We start from the raw sequence: 16,694 nt of genomic DNA on the forward strand, positions 1-16,694 counted from the left end.
TTCCTCCATAAAATATGATCCAGTTTCACCAAAGTCAGTGAAATAGTTGGCGGTGTGTGACTTAGTGCTGTGAGGCGTTACGTACTTCTTGCGGGTGATTGAACCAGCGAGCTGCAGCGTAGCATCAAAATGATTTTTTAAGGTAGAAAAGATAGACAGTGTTCCATCCTTTGTTTTAAATTCTGATATAATTTGCTCAACTTACTCTGCAGCAACATCAACTCATTTTTTAAAGTGCTGCATAGCGAGTAGACTGATGCATTCACCCCACATTTATCATGATCACTGCCTTCAGTAGAAACACCATGACTGGGAGCCTGCTGCAGGGGGTGAGGCGCTTTGATCCAGCGCTGCTAATCCAGGTCCATGGCAACACTGCAGGAGGATCTGCAGTGTTCCAGGGAGGTATTTGTCTTTGGGTATGCTGGTGGGCAAACCTGGGCATGTCACAGGGGAGCGTCCAGGCTGTGGCAAGGATTCGAAACAATGTATTTCCACCCACACAACGTTAAACACTCGCTGCAATTGTGGTCAGATGTTGAATCACTGCCGCAGATGCTTCCATGTCAGGAAACGGCGGCGCTGCCTGTCAGGAGTGGTTCAACAGGAAATCACATGGATTTAAAAGCTTTGCTTGTTATTTATTTTGGTTGGTGAACTTCCAGCTGATGTGTGTGCCAGAACAAAAAAAACTGTTATTGACACCTGCATTTGGTAATTATAACATCTTAATGTTGGAGTTGATCCCTGGTAACCTCAGTAGCTCGACACGTGTCCTGTTTCATCCAACCTACCTGCCTGCTTCTCCTCTTTGACTCCTGCTTTTTTTGAACAACAGACCCGTGTCCCTGGATTAAATATTCAAACTCCCAGTAATCTGAGCACCGGTGCAGTCCACCTGCCGCTGGTGCAGTCTATCTTGAACCTGATCTTATGGGGAAACTTGAGAGTGATTGCCATGCTTTGGATGTAACGGGGCTGCCAGCAGTGTTTTGGTCCTTCGGTGAGCTGCTAACGTGGTGACATTTGATCTGAACACAGAAGTGAAAATGTGGAGTTTAGCAGATATTTCCTAGAGCTTGCTATTTTCATCTTTGATCCACCGACAGCCAGTTCTCTTAGTATTTGTTACTGCCTCTTTTTTTGACATGATCACAGAAGTCACATCAACAGAGGATCAAACTAGTTCCAGCCCCGATCATTTGTTAACAGAATACCCTGCTGTCAGGCTCCTAATGAGCATTTCAGTGTCATTTCTCACATTGTAGCTGATGTTGATCTGCCCAATCTACTGCTGTCAGTAACTTTGAGCTTGTTCAGTTCGTCTCGTACCGAACAGCACTTCAACTAACCCGAATATGAGTGTGATGCGTGCATGTTTCAAGCTCAGAATAAGAAGTCTTTTCTCATTTTTGTACAGTAAAACCCTGCATGAATGGATCCTGCTTGTTTTGTTTCCTTTTCTGCATTGTGCTGGACCTTCTCACTGAGTTTAATTAGATTTAAATGGCCTTGTGGTTCAAACCTTTGTGATACATCTTCTTTAATAGAACAGGGAGGTCATATCTAGTCTCCGAGTGGTGAAAAGAGCGTCGCCGTGCCAGCTTTTACTGCCAAAAACTGGATTTGTCTATTGCAAAAAAGTCTATCTTGATTATTATCTCATTATAAGTTGAGCTTGCGTGGTCCTCCTGTTTGTGCTTCAGTGCTTAAAGCAGTTTGGATTTCAGCCCAGGGAAGAAGAACTCCAGGATTCAATGTTCTCAAAACCAAACATTTGAATCCTATCAGATCTGAAGCGCATCCAGCATTAAAAAACCCTCTATAAATGTGTGTGCGTGTGTGAGTAAATGGAGAAATTAGAAATGGATGAATGAATATCCGCATTTTCTCCTCTTTAATAATCTCTCTTTGTGCCTCTGCTCCCCACTTACAGCTGTCAGTGGCGGTGACACTCCCTCATCAGGAATGACCCTGAGTGCAGGCTCACACTATAAATCTCCGTGACGTCTTAATAACACCTTTATGCCTCTTATGGGTGGCGGAACAAATGCAGAAATATTTCTGCTGGCTCACTGCGCACAGACAGAAGCTCTCTCTTTCTTTTATGTTTTCATCTGATTTACCAGCCCGGAGAACAATTTTTGCCAATATCTCTGCCAGCCAGAGCCTTTGAAAAAAACAAAAAAACACAGAGATGATGCGTGTGTTTCTCTTTCCATTAAAACCAGTGCTGTTATTCAGTGTATTTGTTTGCACTGTGGACACAGAGTGTGCCTCCCTGTCCCATATGCCACCCAGTCCCTGAGGGCTCCTGCAGCATGTTGCTCCCACACTGTCACAGCCCCCCTGCACCACATGGGTCACATCACATACTGAAAAAACCCTCATTCTGTGGGAGCTGGAAAACTTACAAGAGAAAGAGAAAGAGAGAGAGAGAGAGAGAGAGAGAGAGAGAGAGAGAGAGAGAGAGAGAGAGAGAGAGCACACACACTAACACACCTCCTATCCATGACACACACACTCACACACTCACACACACACACGCCTCCCTCCCTCCAGCTCAAATGAAAAACTCTGGCAGTCTGGTGAACTTCCCGTGAGTGACAGGATCTTCTCGGACTGGGTGGACTGACAGTTTGACGGACAGATCGTGGTCGTGGGATTCATTACACGTCTGCAGCTATGGGAACCTTGCAGCTATGTTAGATAACACACTATCCACTCATTTATTTTCTATTTTTACTGTAACGTTTCTGAGTCTTGCGCGATGGAGCCTGGAGCGAGACGAGCCGATGGGATCCTCCATGCGCTTTGGAGATCGAGGTTTGCTCTTCTACGCTTTTCTTTTAGGGTTTATTCCCTTTATTGCATTGCTGGTCTTGGTCTTAACTCCTTCCGAAGCAGCCTGACTAAGAAGTTTGCTGTTTTACCGTGCAACTTCACTGATGCAGCCGGGAGAGAGCGCGTTTTTACGCATCTCTTTCACCCAACGGGGTCGCTTAAATTTACAGATGAGCCCGCTGTTGACTCACATTTATTCAGCCTAGATGTCACATATAAACTGTCTGCTTCATAACATTATTTTAGATTGAACTTTTCGGTATTTCTCCTGTGTCTTTCCTCATTAATAACTAATATGTTATGTACAAAACATTGCATTCCCTCTGTGGCGCATTCCTTTAGGTGTTTTGCGTAATTTGGCCACATTCAAATCCATTAACAAATTGGGGGTAACTAATTTTACTGTTAAATGCACCATGTGCCAGAAATGACGTGCGCCAGGCCTCAGGCGGGATTTCATTGCCAGTAATTGCATTCTAACTCAGCTTAAAGAATAAACTTATAAACGGATTAGTGACTGAGGAGGAATGTTTCAATATTGGCCCCTGAACCGGGCTTTACATCTGGCAGCGCCCTTGGTTACTCTAATCTTAAAAGAGAAACAGAGAGATTGGCAGCACAATGAAAAGGATTTACTTGAAGTTTTATTGTAAGAATCCCTCTGAGTCCAGAGGCCTACCAGAAATGGTTGGACTATTTCAGATCTAATAACTTGTTGGACTAAATTTAAGAAAAATGGAACTTGCCCAAGAGCAAGTGAGCAAGTGAAAGCTAGGATGCACACAGGTTAGGCCCGCCCTACATTTAAGTAAAAGACATCCAAGGCCACAGGTAGCTCAGGTATTACTTGTGGTTTAGCCTTCAGGACTTCAAAAGACACTCCTCATGACTATTCTGAACTGTCAAAACATGTCCATAAAACCTAACTCAGGCCGGGGAAGGGCCCCGTTGTCGTTGCTTACACAGCGACCCCCACGCCTGGATGTTGACCGCCCTTTGTTGACCTCTGCAGGGTGGCGGGTTTTCTTCCAAACTCAAACCTTACGAAGGCTGTATTTTGAAAAACTGGCGGAAATGCCTCTCTCTGTCGGCTTTTCCTGCAGGAAGCAGCAGAACTGCGATCTAAACTTGGAAAGTGACGAAAGGATATGAACAGGAACTCCAGACATTTCCCAGATAGGCGGCCCGGTGGGCTTCATTGTTCTGTTGACACAGTTTATAACGTCCACCTTGCAAATCTTTCACACAATTCTGTTTTGATTTTGAATCCCATGATTCAGCAACCCCAGAGCCCTCCGGGGATCTGCTACAGACAATGACAAGACATGCTACTTGCGTAAACACCTGTCTGCCAATTTGTATCGATTAAAAGTGGTCTTGCATCGTCTCAACGGCATAGCTGAGTCACTGCAGCGTTTTACAGCAATCAGACTCTCATAGTTACAGCTCAGTATGAGGTGAGATACCGTGCCGCATAATTAAACCTGCAACAAGTCGGTGCAGCGCGGCTAGCCTCATAAAAATGCCTGTGGCAAGAGTGACAAACAGTTGTTTGGTGATGCTCTCCAAAGTCTTCAGTCTCAAATGCTTTTACGTAACTGGGCTGATTTTGTGTGGCCCTCAGTGAAACTGAAAAATGACAGCTTTGCCGTATTGTAACTTGTGTCATTCTCTTTTGTTTCACTGTCTCTCGCACAGATGTGTGCCACAGCAGACTGTGATCCCGCGTTGGCTGGTTTACCTCAGTGATGACGTAGTGCTTGTGGAAACTGAGGATAAGCAGAAGCTCTCAGGCTTCCTGTCACACAGGCAGAGTCCTGGCTTCTCTCTTTGTTTTGTAGTGGTAAATGATTGATGCTTTATTCGGGCGTTTTTTTATCCGAAGCTTAGTGTGTGTTGGGTTTATTTAGCTTATGAGCTAAAGCTTTATACATGGTGTAGTGCAAAATCACATCCATGCTGCCATCACTCCTCATCCCGGAGGTTTCTGCCAGAGCACCACACTGTGGTGGCTGCAAGTCTTACAACTATGTAATGAATTATAGACCTGGAAACAGAAGCAGAAAATGTTCTTCCCCGGTCTCCAGTGCCCTCTGCTTTGGATGCAGTGAAAATACCATGAACCAAATTACAGGCATGCCTTCGAAATGAAATGTGTTTCATTGTCGGTCTCATTGTATCCTTCGTGTCATGTGTTTGTTCTTCAGGATGTGTGTGTGAAATCAGACAGACTGTGGTCAGTCATGGAGCCTGAGCTGAACTGCAGCTCCCAGTGTGATTCCCCGCTCTGCTTCATCCACTCAGGAGTCAACAGGCAGGAGGGCATCGACATCCTGCAGAGACTATGCGGTCTCGGCACGGTAATCACACACACACACAGACACACACGTGTATGGACACAAATGTTTAAAAGCCCCATGCAAAAACATGTATAACATCCATACAGATAGAAATATGTGTATTATTTTGACAGTGCTTCAAAGCAGTCACATTAAAAACACAATACAGACTGACATAAGACTGAATTAAGTATAATGTACATTTTAAAATAACTTTCAGCTCATGCACTGTGTGGCTTATAATTTGTTGAATTACTTACACCAATTAAACACCCACACACTTGTATTTACCACTTGAGAAATGAGTTTATGTGTAAAGGTAATTAACGTGCGGCTCTATTTCAACAAGAAATTCAGGCTTAGCTGGAAAAAATAGTGATGTTTCGTGATTTATTGTCCAACTTCAGTAACACGCTCGCTCTCTGAACACACTCGATGGCTGTTACCTCGTTAATAGCTGCGACTATTGAAGCTATGTTTAGTACCGTTTCACTCACTGGTGCCTTTAAGAGAAGAGCCCAGTAACATGAGGCGAGTACTAATGTGACTTTCCAAATAGAAATTGAAGTAATAGAGACACTTTGTCAGGGAATATAAACACTCTCCTACGCAGTCCGCTCCATGTTTTTACACATAGAAGTGAGGTGAGCTATATTTTTAAACTCCTTCATGCTTTATGAGGTTAAATTATGCATGCATCAGTCCAAAAGTAGAGATATCATATGAACTTGCTTTGTTATTGTAATGGATGTGTGATAAGACTGTGTTTTAATGTCCTTTTAATTCCTTTTTATTACTGTCTGTTGAATTCAGTAGACATGAAAACTATTCAGCTAAAAATGAAATATCCTGGGATGAAATGTAACACCACGCATTTGTTACTATTTGTGGACATAGACAGCTCTCAACAGCCACAACTGTTTCTAAACCTAAAATATTAAAGCGAGAAGAAAAAGAAATCCAGCAACTGGAACCAACCTATTCCAGAAAAATCCCACCTGCTTCCTGGACGCGTTCCCGGATATGGCTTGTGGTGACAATGCTGTCTAAGGAGCACTTTTTCTTTGCCCCATCTGTTTGGATTTGTTCAACCAGCCAGTCTCCACTCCTTGTGGGCATAACTTTCTGCAGGGGCTGCGTACAAGAATCCTGGCAGAGTGCTAATTTGTCACAGAGCCCCATGTGTAAGAAGAGCACCTTCAGTGTTGCTCAAGGAAGTCATTGGAGAAGAAAAACAAAAAATGAAGCCAGTACTGTTGCTCAATATTACAGCCGTAAAAGGGGAAGTTTCATGTGACATTGTCGGATACTGAGGGAGAGCTCTTAAATCTTATCTGGTTCCTCAACACCGCCTGATCAACCCCTCGATGTTGAGCAAGCACAAGAAACTCCTGAACTTGTCCTGTAACACCGACCAGACGCACATGTGTCACATCTGCAGTAAGAAAGAGCATACTGCTGATCACACAGTACCTATAACAGGACGAGAGCAGAGATAGGAGAGCTTAAACTGGAAGGATAAATGCAGAGGTGGAAGAAATGATCAATGGCCGACTGGAGATAATGAGCAAAATCAATCAAACAGATCAGCTGAGCAGAGGAAACACAGAAAGAGGAGAGATTGAGGAGAGTTTGCAAATCTTCAACAAACGTCTCCACTTTGGACCCGAGACCTGTGCAGCGCAGAGGCAGAATTGATGAGCTGAGGCAGCTCTCACACGCCGAAGATGACCTCTTCTTTCTCCAGAGTTTTCCAGCGTTCTCCACACTGCCAGCCGCTAAAGACTGCATAGACAGAGCTGTATATGTGAGCAGCATGTCAGTCAGAGGAGACAGTAAAGGTGAAGAGGATATGTGAGGGCTCAACAGAGTAGGGATGGGAATTGATAAGATTTTTACGATTCCGATTCCATTATCGATTCTCATTTGGGGACAAAAAGGAGAACAAATAGTTTGATCAGCATCAACTTTGTTTAGTTAGAAGTATCACGACCTTGCAAAACCAACAGCGAGGTCAAAAGAGGCCCACAGCCTAGATAATAGTAACAATGTGTAACTGTGGCAAACACAGAAGAACCAGAGTTACCTTCTGTAGTAACCGCAGAGGTGCTCATAGCCTGGCTGCTGCCGCTGCTGCTAGGTTGAGATTCATCTCCAGTCCGAAGCGTGTCAAAAACACGACATTCATTTAAAAGTATTGCATGTTGTGTGCGCAAAAGTTTCTGCATGTTCGTCGTGTTCCCTCCCGACGCTGTTATCTCCACTTTGCAATGATTGCAAGCCGCCCTGTTGTCGTCTTTTGCAGCCAAACTTTGGAGCATTTGAACCAAGTGGGTGCCATTGTTTACCACTGATTGCACTGCACGTGTGAAACTTGCATAAGTTACGTGGCGTAATTAGTCGTGCATGCTGGAATCGATAAGAGAATCGTTAGATAAACTGCCAAACGATTCCATGGATCTGAAACACCGGTTTTCGATTCCCATCCTTACAACAGAGTGCCGTGGACTCGGATACAGCTCATCCCAAACTGGCGTTGTCTGAACACATAAACAAGTCTGTCTTGGTGATGTAGCCCTGAGCCTTCTGGACAGCTTATAGAGATTCAAACATGGTGTCAGTGCTTTGGGAAAGGAGGCAGGTGAAAGTGAAGTGGGATGTTGGAATTGGGTTTGAATCCTTCACCAGAAAAAGGAGGCAATATAATAAAACCCTGAAAATGGCGACTGCAGCCCCGGGGATTGGAAAGGACAAGAGCTACCGGGCCCTCGGCAGCACTGCTGTCTGTGTGCTGCAGGACAAGAAGCCCCAGAGAGTTTCTTTTTATAACGTGGATGCTGCTTCTCATGTCTACTCATTGACTGGATATTCATCTAAAGCAAGATTTCCGGCTACTTTAACCACCAGTGTAATCATTGCTGGGTAAACACGGTAATCCTCTGATCATCAACATTTCATCTCTAACTGTTGCTCCAGTACTTTCAGCTATTTTTGTTCATTTTCAGATGAAAGTTCGCGATGTTCCAGCGGGATGTTTGCTTTGTCTTGTCCTGTTTACTTCTTCATCATTTACAAAGCTGAGAGTTTAGAACACACAGAAACAATAATCAAATCATGCACATGTGTTTGGACATCCAGGCTCAGTTTTAAGGGGGGTTGTACGTTCATGTGTGTTTGCAGAAGGCAGCGGAGCTCCCAAGGCGGTCTCTCTCCCCGGTGTTGAGTGCTGTGGTGTGGACGCTGCTCTCCTGTGGCATCCTGCTGTCTTTCTGCTTCCTCCTCTTCACCCTGCGCTTCAAAAACAACAGGTAGACTACAACATGAGCCACGTGCATAAACGTTAAAGATACATCTACAGAAATTAATTGTGTTCATGTTCGGATGTGTCCAGGATAGTGAAGATGTCCAGTCCCAACCTGAATATCCTGACTCTCTTTGGAAGTGTCCTCACCTACAGCAGCGGCTTCCTATTCGCCGTCAATGAACGAACACACTTACAAGGAGGAGCATCCACGGCAGTGCTACAGGTAAGTAAGCCTCACAGTCTCACTTCATCCATTATATATTTGTCGGGTAAATCATTGTTGGGTAATTACGCCACACTCTCTCTCCTTCAGGCTCGGATGTGGACTCTCTGTGTCGGCAGTACCCTGGTGTTTGGCCCAATTTTGGGGAAGACGTGGAGACTGTACAGAGTGTTCACCCAGCGAGTGCCTGACAAGAGAGTGGTAGGAATATGTTCTACTGGCCATGTGGGGGTTGTGTCTATTTCCAGCGTGGACAACCTTTATTTTTGTTTTCCAGTCACTCCGGGATGCATGAATTCTAGATTTGGAGGGTAGTTTTACATGCTTATATAAAGTTTTAAAATAATTAATTTGTCTGTCTTAAATGTCTTAAATGGTAACGCTTTATATTAAGGTTCTTGTAATAACCATTAATTAATAGGTAATAACATCATTGTGTGTTTATAATCCTATATAAGTGTTAATAATGGCATTATAATACGGTTAATAGCAGGATATAAGACATTTATAAGCGCATTTATAAGAAACTTGTTCTTAAGCATTTGCAAACTGTTAACAAGTTTCTTATAAGCGCTTATAAATGTCTTGATATTAACTGTATTATAATGGCATTAACACTTATATAGGCTTATAAATACACAATAATGTTAATTATTAAATTGTGGTTAGTATTTTACACAGACCCGCTTTGATTTGAACAAAAGAAGCTGAGGATGATGCATGGTCAACGGATCAGATCTCCTGATTTTTACTGCTTCAGAAGATAATTTTCCATTATCCTCCACTCATTGCACTTCTACACATCATTGTCTGTTTCTTTAATAGCTGGATGGATAGAAAATATGTCATATGACAAGAACTTTAGGTCATGTGTGACGTTCTTAGCTTTTGGTGTCGATTCAGGAAGTCTTCTTACCTTTGCAGGAACATTTTTGTCTCTCATCTCTGGATTTTATGTATATTGATATAAAGCTACACACATATATTTTACTAATATAGATGATTTTTAAGCCTAAACTAACTTTTTAGAGAGTTCTACAACTTTTATTAGCATGTATCATTTTCAAAACTTAACTGGCGTCTGGCTTTTGTGATCCGGATAAAAAAAATGCTGCATACCTATTAAGACTATATTAGCTTTAGAGATGTGTGACAGTGGTGTGATTGATGTGACTTTCTGTCTCAGATCATCCGAGACATCCAGCTGATGGGGTTGGTGGCTCTGTTGATCCTGGTGGACATGCTGATTCTCACCGCCTGGAACCTGACGGACCCCGTCAGGTGTTCGCGATCTGTCGGCGCCGTCGTCAAGGTAGAATTTAAAAGCAAGATGTAAAACAAGTTAAGACTTTGTGAGGAGTATGACATGTAGTACTGTATGAAAGGTTGATTTTTGTTTTTTAGATGTATTCAGGTTTCAGCATACTGATACTGTATGATTTGTCCTGATCTAGGTGGCTGAGAGAGACATTTCCTTCTCTTTGTCTCAGCTGGACGCCTGTTCCTCTCTATACTCGGATCTGTGGATTATCATCATTGCTGTTCAGAAGGTAAGTCATCTCTGTATTTACATTTAAAGGTAAAAATTAATTCCTGCTTTGAGTTTCTTTATCGTGAAGGTGAAATGATTTGATTCCGCTTTGGTTTTATGATCAATGGAAAGGCCACATTACTTTGTGTTTTGATCCGCAGAACTCAAAAAAGTAATGCTGGTTTCAATCGGGAGTTTTTGGATTCAAGAGTCTTGATTTTAGGTGATTTCAAGATACACGTATACCCTGCTGTGTCCTCTTTTACTGTGGATTTTATGGACATTATGAAATAATTTGATCACGTTCAGTCAGTTGAGGGTCCCGGCCACTTAAATGGATGCACCCTGTACATTGTGCGTGTGTGTTAACCTCTGTGAGGCTAGTTTATGTGTTTTTGACCACAAAGCTATTATCTTTAAGACCACCTTCCACATCCTGCTCACATCCTGTCAGCTTATGTTTCTTAATACCAACTCTGTTGACAGCTTTCACCACTACATCGACACAAAGCAACCGTTTCTATAGATGATTTACTAAATAAGTTCACATGCATTTTTTTTATTTATTTTGATTTTGATTTGAAAGTGCAGACAACCAGGAGAGAAATGGAACTTGGAAAACAAGTCACAAAGGTTGTTCAATCATGTTTTTATCAACTGAGGAGCATGTTGTAAAGATCTTTCCTTTATCAACCTGATTTCGAGAAGGTCATTCATGCTTTTATTTCATTTTGGTTGGTGATGGTGAAAGACTACCTCAGCTGCATTTAACAAACACCAAAAGATACGATCATATCAGCCCTGTTTTAGCCGGTCTTTACTGATTACCGACAGGTTTCAGAACTGATTTTAAGATTTAGCTGATTTCCTTTTAAAGCACTCCCAAGTTAACTTGCTGAATTGCTGGTTTCCTATGAGCCAGAGCTCAGATCAGGCAGGTCTCTGCTGGCTGAAGACTAAAGGTGGCCAGGCTTTTGCAGTCTTTTGTATCTCCAGTACTTACCAGAGACAGATCATGACTTGTCTTTACTTTGTCTCCATAGGGCTGTCTTCTCCTCTATGGGACGTATCTAGCTGGGCTGACCAGCAATGTCAGCCACCCTCCAGTCAACCAGTCTCCCACCATCATAACAGTCGTCACTTTGGTCACCCTCTCCTCGGCCGTGGCCATTCCCGTGTCCACCTTCCTGCAGGGCTGGCCCAACCTGGTTTACAGCACTGTGGCCGGAGCCATTTTCATCTGCACACTGGCTACCAACTGCATGCTGTTTGTTCCTCAGGTAAGATATATAGTTGCAACACATGAGGAAAAAAAAAAGTTTCTAGTTGCAAGCTTTTGAGAAAGTGCAGGATTTCTTCTTTAACCTTGGAAAAACTTCAACTTCTGACATCGTCTTATTTCTGGTGATGACACACACAGTGTAGTATCTCTAAAGCAGAAACTGTAGGTGGTTTTTATTTTTTTTGGCAGAACTGTCATCTAATCACTGGATACTATGTCTGGAACCGAGCATTAATAACAGACAGCCAGTCATGAAGTCAGGCAGAAACTGTAGATACAGAGACATATGACAAACAGACACGTGAATGACAGATGCTTGTATGACTTTCTCTTCTTGTTTTGACAAAAGTAGTAAATCCTATGAGTGACTGTGGCTCCCCGCACCTCCATTTTCCATATGCGTGTCAGTTTGCCATGTCTATCAGCGGAGTGTGACTCACACAGGAGGTGTTTATGAGTCAAAATTACGTAGGCTGTTGGAAACAGGTTTATGACTCTCTGAGTGTCTTGCAGTGGGTTTATGTTACAGTAAAGGAATGCGTCGACAGTGGGAAGGAAGGAAATACTTCAACATTGAGCAATATCCTCGAATACACCTGGTCAAAAAATGTTCCCTGTAACACTTACTATTAATGTGTGTGATGTGTCTTTAGCTGAATCTTAGCAAAATGTATTGTATTGTGTATTTCTTTTTAAACATATAACACTCACCACCATGCAGCTGACCCAATGGAGGCAGTTTGAAGAGGATCAGAACAACCCAAGTCAGATGGCCAAGTATTTCAGCAGCCCCAGTAAGAGCCAGCCCTCGGTGTACAGCCAGGATGAGATCTTCTACCTGCTGGGAGAGAATAACTCCATGAAAAAACTCCTCACTGAGGTACTGCATTGTTATTTTTCCACAAAATCTACCAAGAAAATCTTGTACGGTATCAAATAGATTCATATGAACCCAGATCTTGAATGTTTCCATTTCTAAGTCCTTGTCCTTATTGACATAGAACACATGGTTAGCATGAACAGAGCTTGTTTTCTTAAGAAATACCAATTGCTGATCAGATTTATGCTTCCTTCCTTGGTTTAATCAAAAGTTTCTGACACTGCAGATCATCAAGTTCTAACATTATATCTTCAATCTATTGACTGACCAATGGCAGTCTCTTAAATTACTAATCAGAAACTATCTGTACATTTAAATGGATTGGACCTCTGATAGGGCACAAGTTACTTGTGGTGTCCATGCTTGGACCTCTTTTCTTCCTTATCTACATTCATTACATCACATACAGTATATTTAATACAATTTAAAACATTTCCATGTGTAGACATAAGTACCATTCAGGTTAAATTACAGAATATACTGAACTATATACACACAAGTACAGTAATACAAGAGAGATTTAGATGAAACAAGACAGATCTATTTTCTCATTAAGTCTAAATGACACCAGCTGTCCAACAATATGTTTTCAACTTTCTCCCAGCGCTTGACTGCTCGCTGTTTGTGCTGATTTGAGCCACCAAAATGCAGTATGTGACAAAATGTCTCATAATTCTGTTTGTCATGACAATTTTCAGAAGAACGCTGTGATCGACAGTCTGCAGGAGCAGGTGAGCAATGCCAAAGATAAACTCCTGCGACTCATGTCAGCCAGCCGGCCCCCGGAGGACCAGGACTTGGACTCCTCCAACACCAATCTCAACTCCTCCTCCACTCAGACCACAGAGCTTCAGTCTGACGGACCCTCTTCTTCTTCTTCTTCTCTACCTCAGAGAGACACTAAATCCCAGCTCTCACCGTCACATCCCGCCCCTCACCCAGCTGCTGCTGCTGTTTCATCATCTGCTGTTACACCATCCTCTGAGCCCCCCTCTGCCCCAAACTCCACAACCCCTTTTGCTGCTTCCTCCCCTCTCCCAGAGGATATTTATGAGGGTGAAAACCAGAGATGTGTCCGTGCTGGTGGTCCTACAGGCAGAGACACAGCTCAGTCCAGAACAGGGGAGGATCTTACCCAGCCTTTGCCGCTCCACCCCCCTGGTTTACTCAGGACAGCAGAAGAGACAGTGCAATTTGTCACTTCCTTACAGTCCCGTAGAGGATTAAACCCCTCTCAAGTTGAAACATTCAACAACCAGAGAGGCCTTTCATCTAATCTGGGAGCAAATGCCAGACCGACTGGTTTTGTTAGCAGCGAGCAGTTGCAGGAGATCCTACAAGAGCTGAGTGTGGACGCAGTCATGGAAATCACGCTTCGATCTCCTGGCCAGACGTCCACAAACTCAGCTAAAACATCACAGATAAAATATCCCGAAGCGTCCGCACTTTCCCCTCTCTCTCTGCGGACGCCGCACTCTCCTCATCCACCCGCTCTCTTCCGCTACCCCAGCATCTCCCCGCATGCGATGAGGAAACGGCGGCCGCCCTTTAACTCCTCCAGAAGAGGTTTGGCGTGCTTCTACACGGGTTCAGAGGCCGCTGGTCGTGGGAGGATAAGGGACAAGAGTGACCACCGAAATCCAGGCAGGCACAATGATGGGGTTACTGTGGATGGTATCCTCCATCAGGTTCACAACACTGACCTTGAGCTGGAGGAGGAGGAGGAAGAGGAGGAGGAGGATGTAGAAAGGAATGAAGTGATAAGAAAATGCCGGAGGTGTGTTCCAAGGTCCCGTAGATGTTCAGTCTTGCCCTGTGCAGAACGCAATCACACAGCTCCACCGGATGTGGAAGCTGGTGGTGATAATGAGCAACACCATAGACACATTAGAGACTCCTGTGGATCCTGGGACTCTGACTCCAGCAGCTCAACAGACTACTGTTACTACCACCGCCCCTACTGTGACTCCTGCCTGCAGCGAGGCTCTCTGCTATCCTCAGACAGCTCCTCCGACTCCTCTGACAGCGAGTATGAAGCCTACACCAGCCTGTACCGCTCCCCGCACCCCGTGGTATTCAAAGAAGACATCAAACCTACCTTTGTATGAGCACAGATTTACTGCACTTTACACGTCCATGCATTCCTACTTGTATGTCCTGAGAAACATTGGAGGGGGAATTATTTCACTGTAGCTTTTCAGTAGGAATGTGTTCTTGCTCTGTGGGACAAACTGGTTCTGTTACTCATGAGACTTGAAAACTTTTGTAGCTCGAAAGCACAACACTTGTTTCCTTTTTTGATATTACTTACTGGCATTATTTGTATGTTTCTGCAGTCAGATGGAAACTTTACATTCCAAATATTTAAATCTGACTGAGTTTAGAGTAACAAATAAAAGCTTTTAGAGTTGAAACGTGCACTGCATTGTGCACATGCTGTATTTATTTTATTATTTATTAGTGGATGTTTTGTTGTACAGAAATACCTTCTGTCTTCTTTTAACTGTTTTATATTGTCAAATGCATTCTTTAAAAACGTGTATGTCTGCATTTTGCTATCACTTTTATTACATTACATATTTCTCTCAGTATTATTGTCCTGACTCATGTGTAAAGGTCGTAGTTATATGGAGTGTGTGTCTCGTGGGTGTGAGAGACTGCCCTTTGATTTTCAAACCCTGACCTGCTTTCCACAGTACTTCAAACTTTAACCTTCTTTTCCTGTTTTATACTGTACAGAGGATTATGGCTCGCCTTAGCAGACAGAAAGTTTATAAACCACTAGCCTGATGTAGACCTGGATTAAACTGTTAGAAGGCTACGGGGCAGAAATGAGCCCATATTAAGACCCCACACTCACAATCTCACAACCCATTTTGCACAGAGTCTAATAAAACCAACCGTTTTTTTTCCTATGCTTAAACACCCTCCAGCAGGTTTGTTATGATTTTTCTAATCTAATTTTAATATTGCTGAAATATTAAAAGTGGATTTTGACACTTCAGCCTCAAGTTTGAGTAAAAAATGCAGAAGCCGCCTAATGTTCTTTCACTTTTTAATCATACTTTAGTGGCAGTATAATACCATACGAAATTTGTGATTAATTAAATTACCACAAACACAATCAGTGTGGAACCTTTGAACAGGGCAGGCAGTAATCCAGCCTTGACTTCATGTTAAATACAGCACTAAAACTCACCTTCATTCAGATCAGAATATTTACCAGACTCTTCGTCATGTGACTTCAATCATGACCAGAATAGATGAGCTTGTTGAGTAGATACAGCTGAGTAGATTTTCACTCTTTCCTGTCTCCCGCCTGCTATCTCTTCTTATTTTTTCTTCCGCTAATAGGAAAATGTGTGTTTGCCCGAGGAGGTTGTTGCTATATGAAGGGAAACCGGGTGTCTCGCATTACTTCTGCTTTGCTGCCTGTTTTTGAGATGCTGCCGCTCTCTATTATGCATATGGACCATTGAATGGCTGCCTGGGAGAGATTCCCTTTGATATAGAGCATAACGGAGTATAAATAAACCACACAAAAGACAAAATACCGGCATCGCCGCGCGGGAGGGAATACTCTCCTGCCAAGCTAAGACGAGTGGCGTGCATTCTCTTCGAGATGAGAAATCCTGACATATTGAACCATTTTGGAATAAAAATCAACTGTTCATCAATCACACATACACTTCTTTCTCAAAATAAGTCCACGGCTACCCACTTCACCCTTTAACGTTTGTTACAAAATGAGTAATAGTGGGAGAGTAATCCTGATTGGCCTCACCTCAAGTGGTTTTAAGTCAAGAGAAGTAATAAAGAGTACCACTTTGTAACAAGTCTGTTTTTTTGTACCAGGCTGTAAACATGTTTACTTCTGCTGTTAAGTTTGGAATTTTAATACTGCTGCCTACGGAGATTGAAATGTCCTGCAGCCAGCCTCAAGTTGCCGTTCAAGGAATTACAGTTCTTTGGCATTTTGGCTTGGCAACCCAAATTGTAGTCTCCTTCTAACAGCTTATAACTAATCTGTAATGCACGAGTAAAAGTTTAAGGGTTCAGCTTTATTACCATCACACAATACAGTTATGTACAGTGAGGGATGGATATGAATAAAAATAAATAAAGCAGTTAATAACATTGAACAACGTAAAATAAGAAATAAAAACACTGAAAGAAGAAACTATAATTGCTGCAATACATACATATGTAGGGCTAGTATATTACTGTAAATTATGGTAGTTATGGGAATGGGGGTGTAACTACACTGGTCCAATGAAATAATGGCCATGAA

At 42.9% G+C, this 16,694-nt stretch overlaps 1 protein-coding gene across 1 annotated transcript; it reads left to right on the forward strand.

Annotated features, from left to right (window-relative positions):
• The first annotated feature begins 2,557 nt into the window (after positions 1-2,557).
• Positions 2,558-16,080, forward strand: gpr156 (G protein-coupled receptor 156). The gene is made up of 10 exons (XM_010752979.3): positions 2,558-2,826; positions 5,052-5,204; positions 8,364-8,491; positions 8,575-8,710; positions 8,801-8,911; positions 9,897-10,022; positions 10,165-10,260; positions 11,285-11,521; positions 12,245-12,403; positions 13,102-16,080. Exons 2-10 carry the CDS (start codon positions 5,088-5,090, stop codon positions 14,509-14,511), a joined length of 2,520 nt encoding a protein of 839 aa, XP_010751281.3. The 5' UTR covers positions 2,558-2,826; positions 5,052-5,087; the 3' UTR covers positions 14,512-16,080.
• The last annotated feature ends 614 nt before the right edge of the window (positions 16,081-16,694 follow it).

The sequence above is a fragment of the Larimichthys crocea genome, chromosome XVIII, assembly GCF_000972845.2.
Source record: "Larimichthys crocea isolate SSNF chromosome XVIII, L_crocea_2.0, whole genome shotgun sequence".
Lineage (NCBI taxonomy): Eukaryota > Metazoa > Chordata > Actinopteri > Sciaenidae > Larimichthys > Larimichthys crocea.

What these genes read in the sequence shown, in the direction of transcription:
- gpr156 (XM_010752979.3), top strand. Translation starts at nt 5,088, where the DNA reads ATGGAGCCTGAGCTGAACTGCAGCTCCCAGTGTGATTCCCCGCTCTGC. An exon ending in GAGTGCCTGACAAGAGAGTG is followed by an intron (nt 8,912 to 9,896) that starts GTAGGAATATGT and finishes TTTCTGTCTCAG; the next exon opens with ATCATCCGAGACATCCAGCT. An exon ending in TCATCATTGCTGTTCAGAAG is followed by an intron (nt 10,261 to 11,284) that starts GTAAGTCATCTC and finishes TTGTCTCCATAG; the next exon opens with GGCTGTCTTCTCCTCTATGG.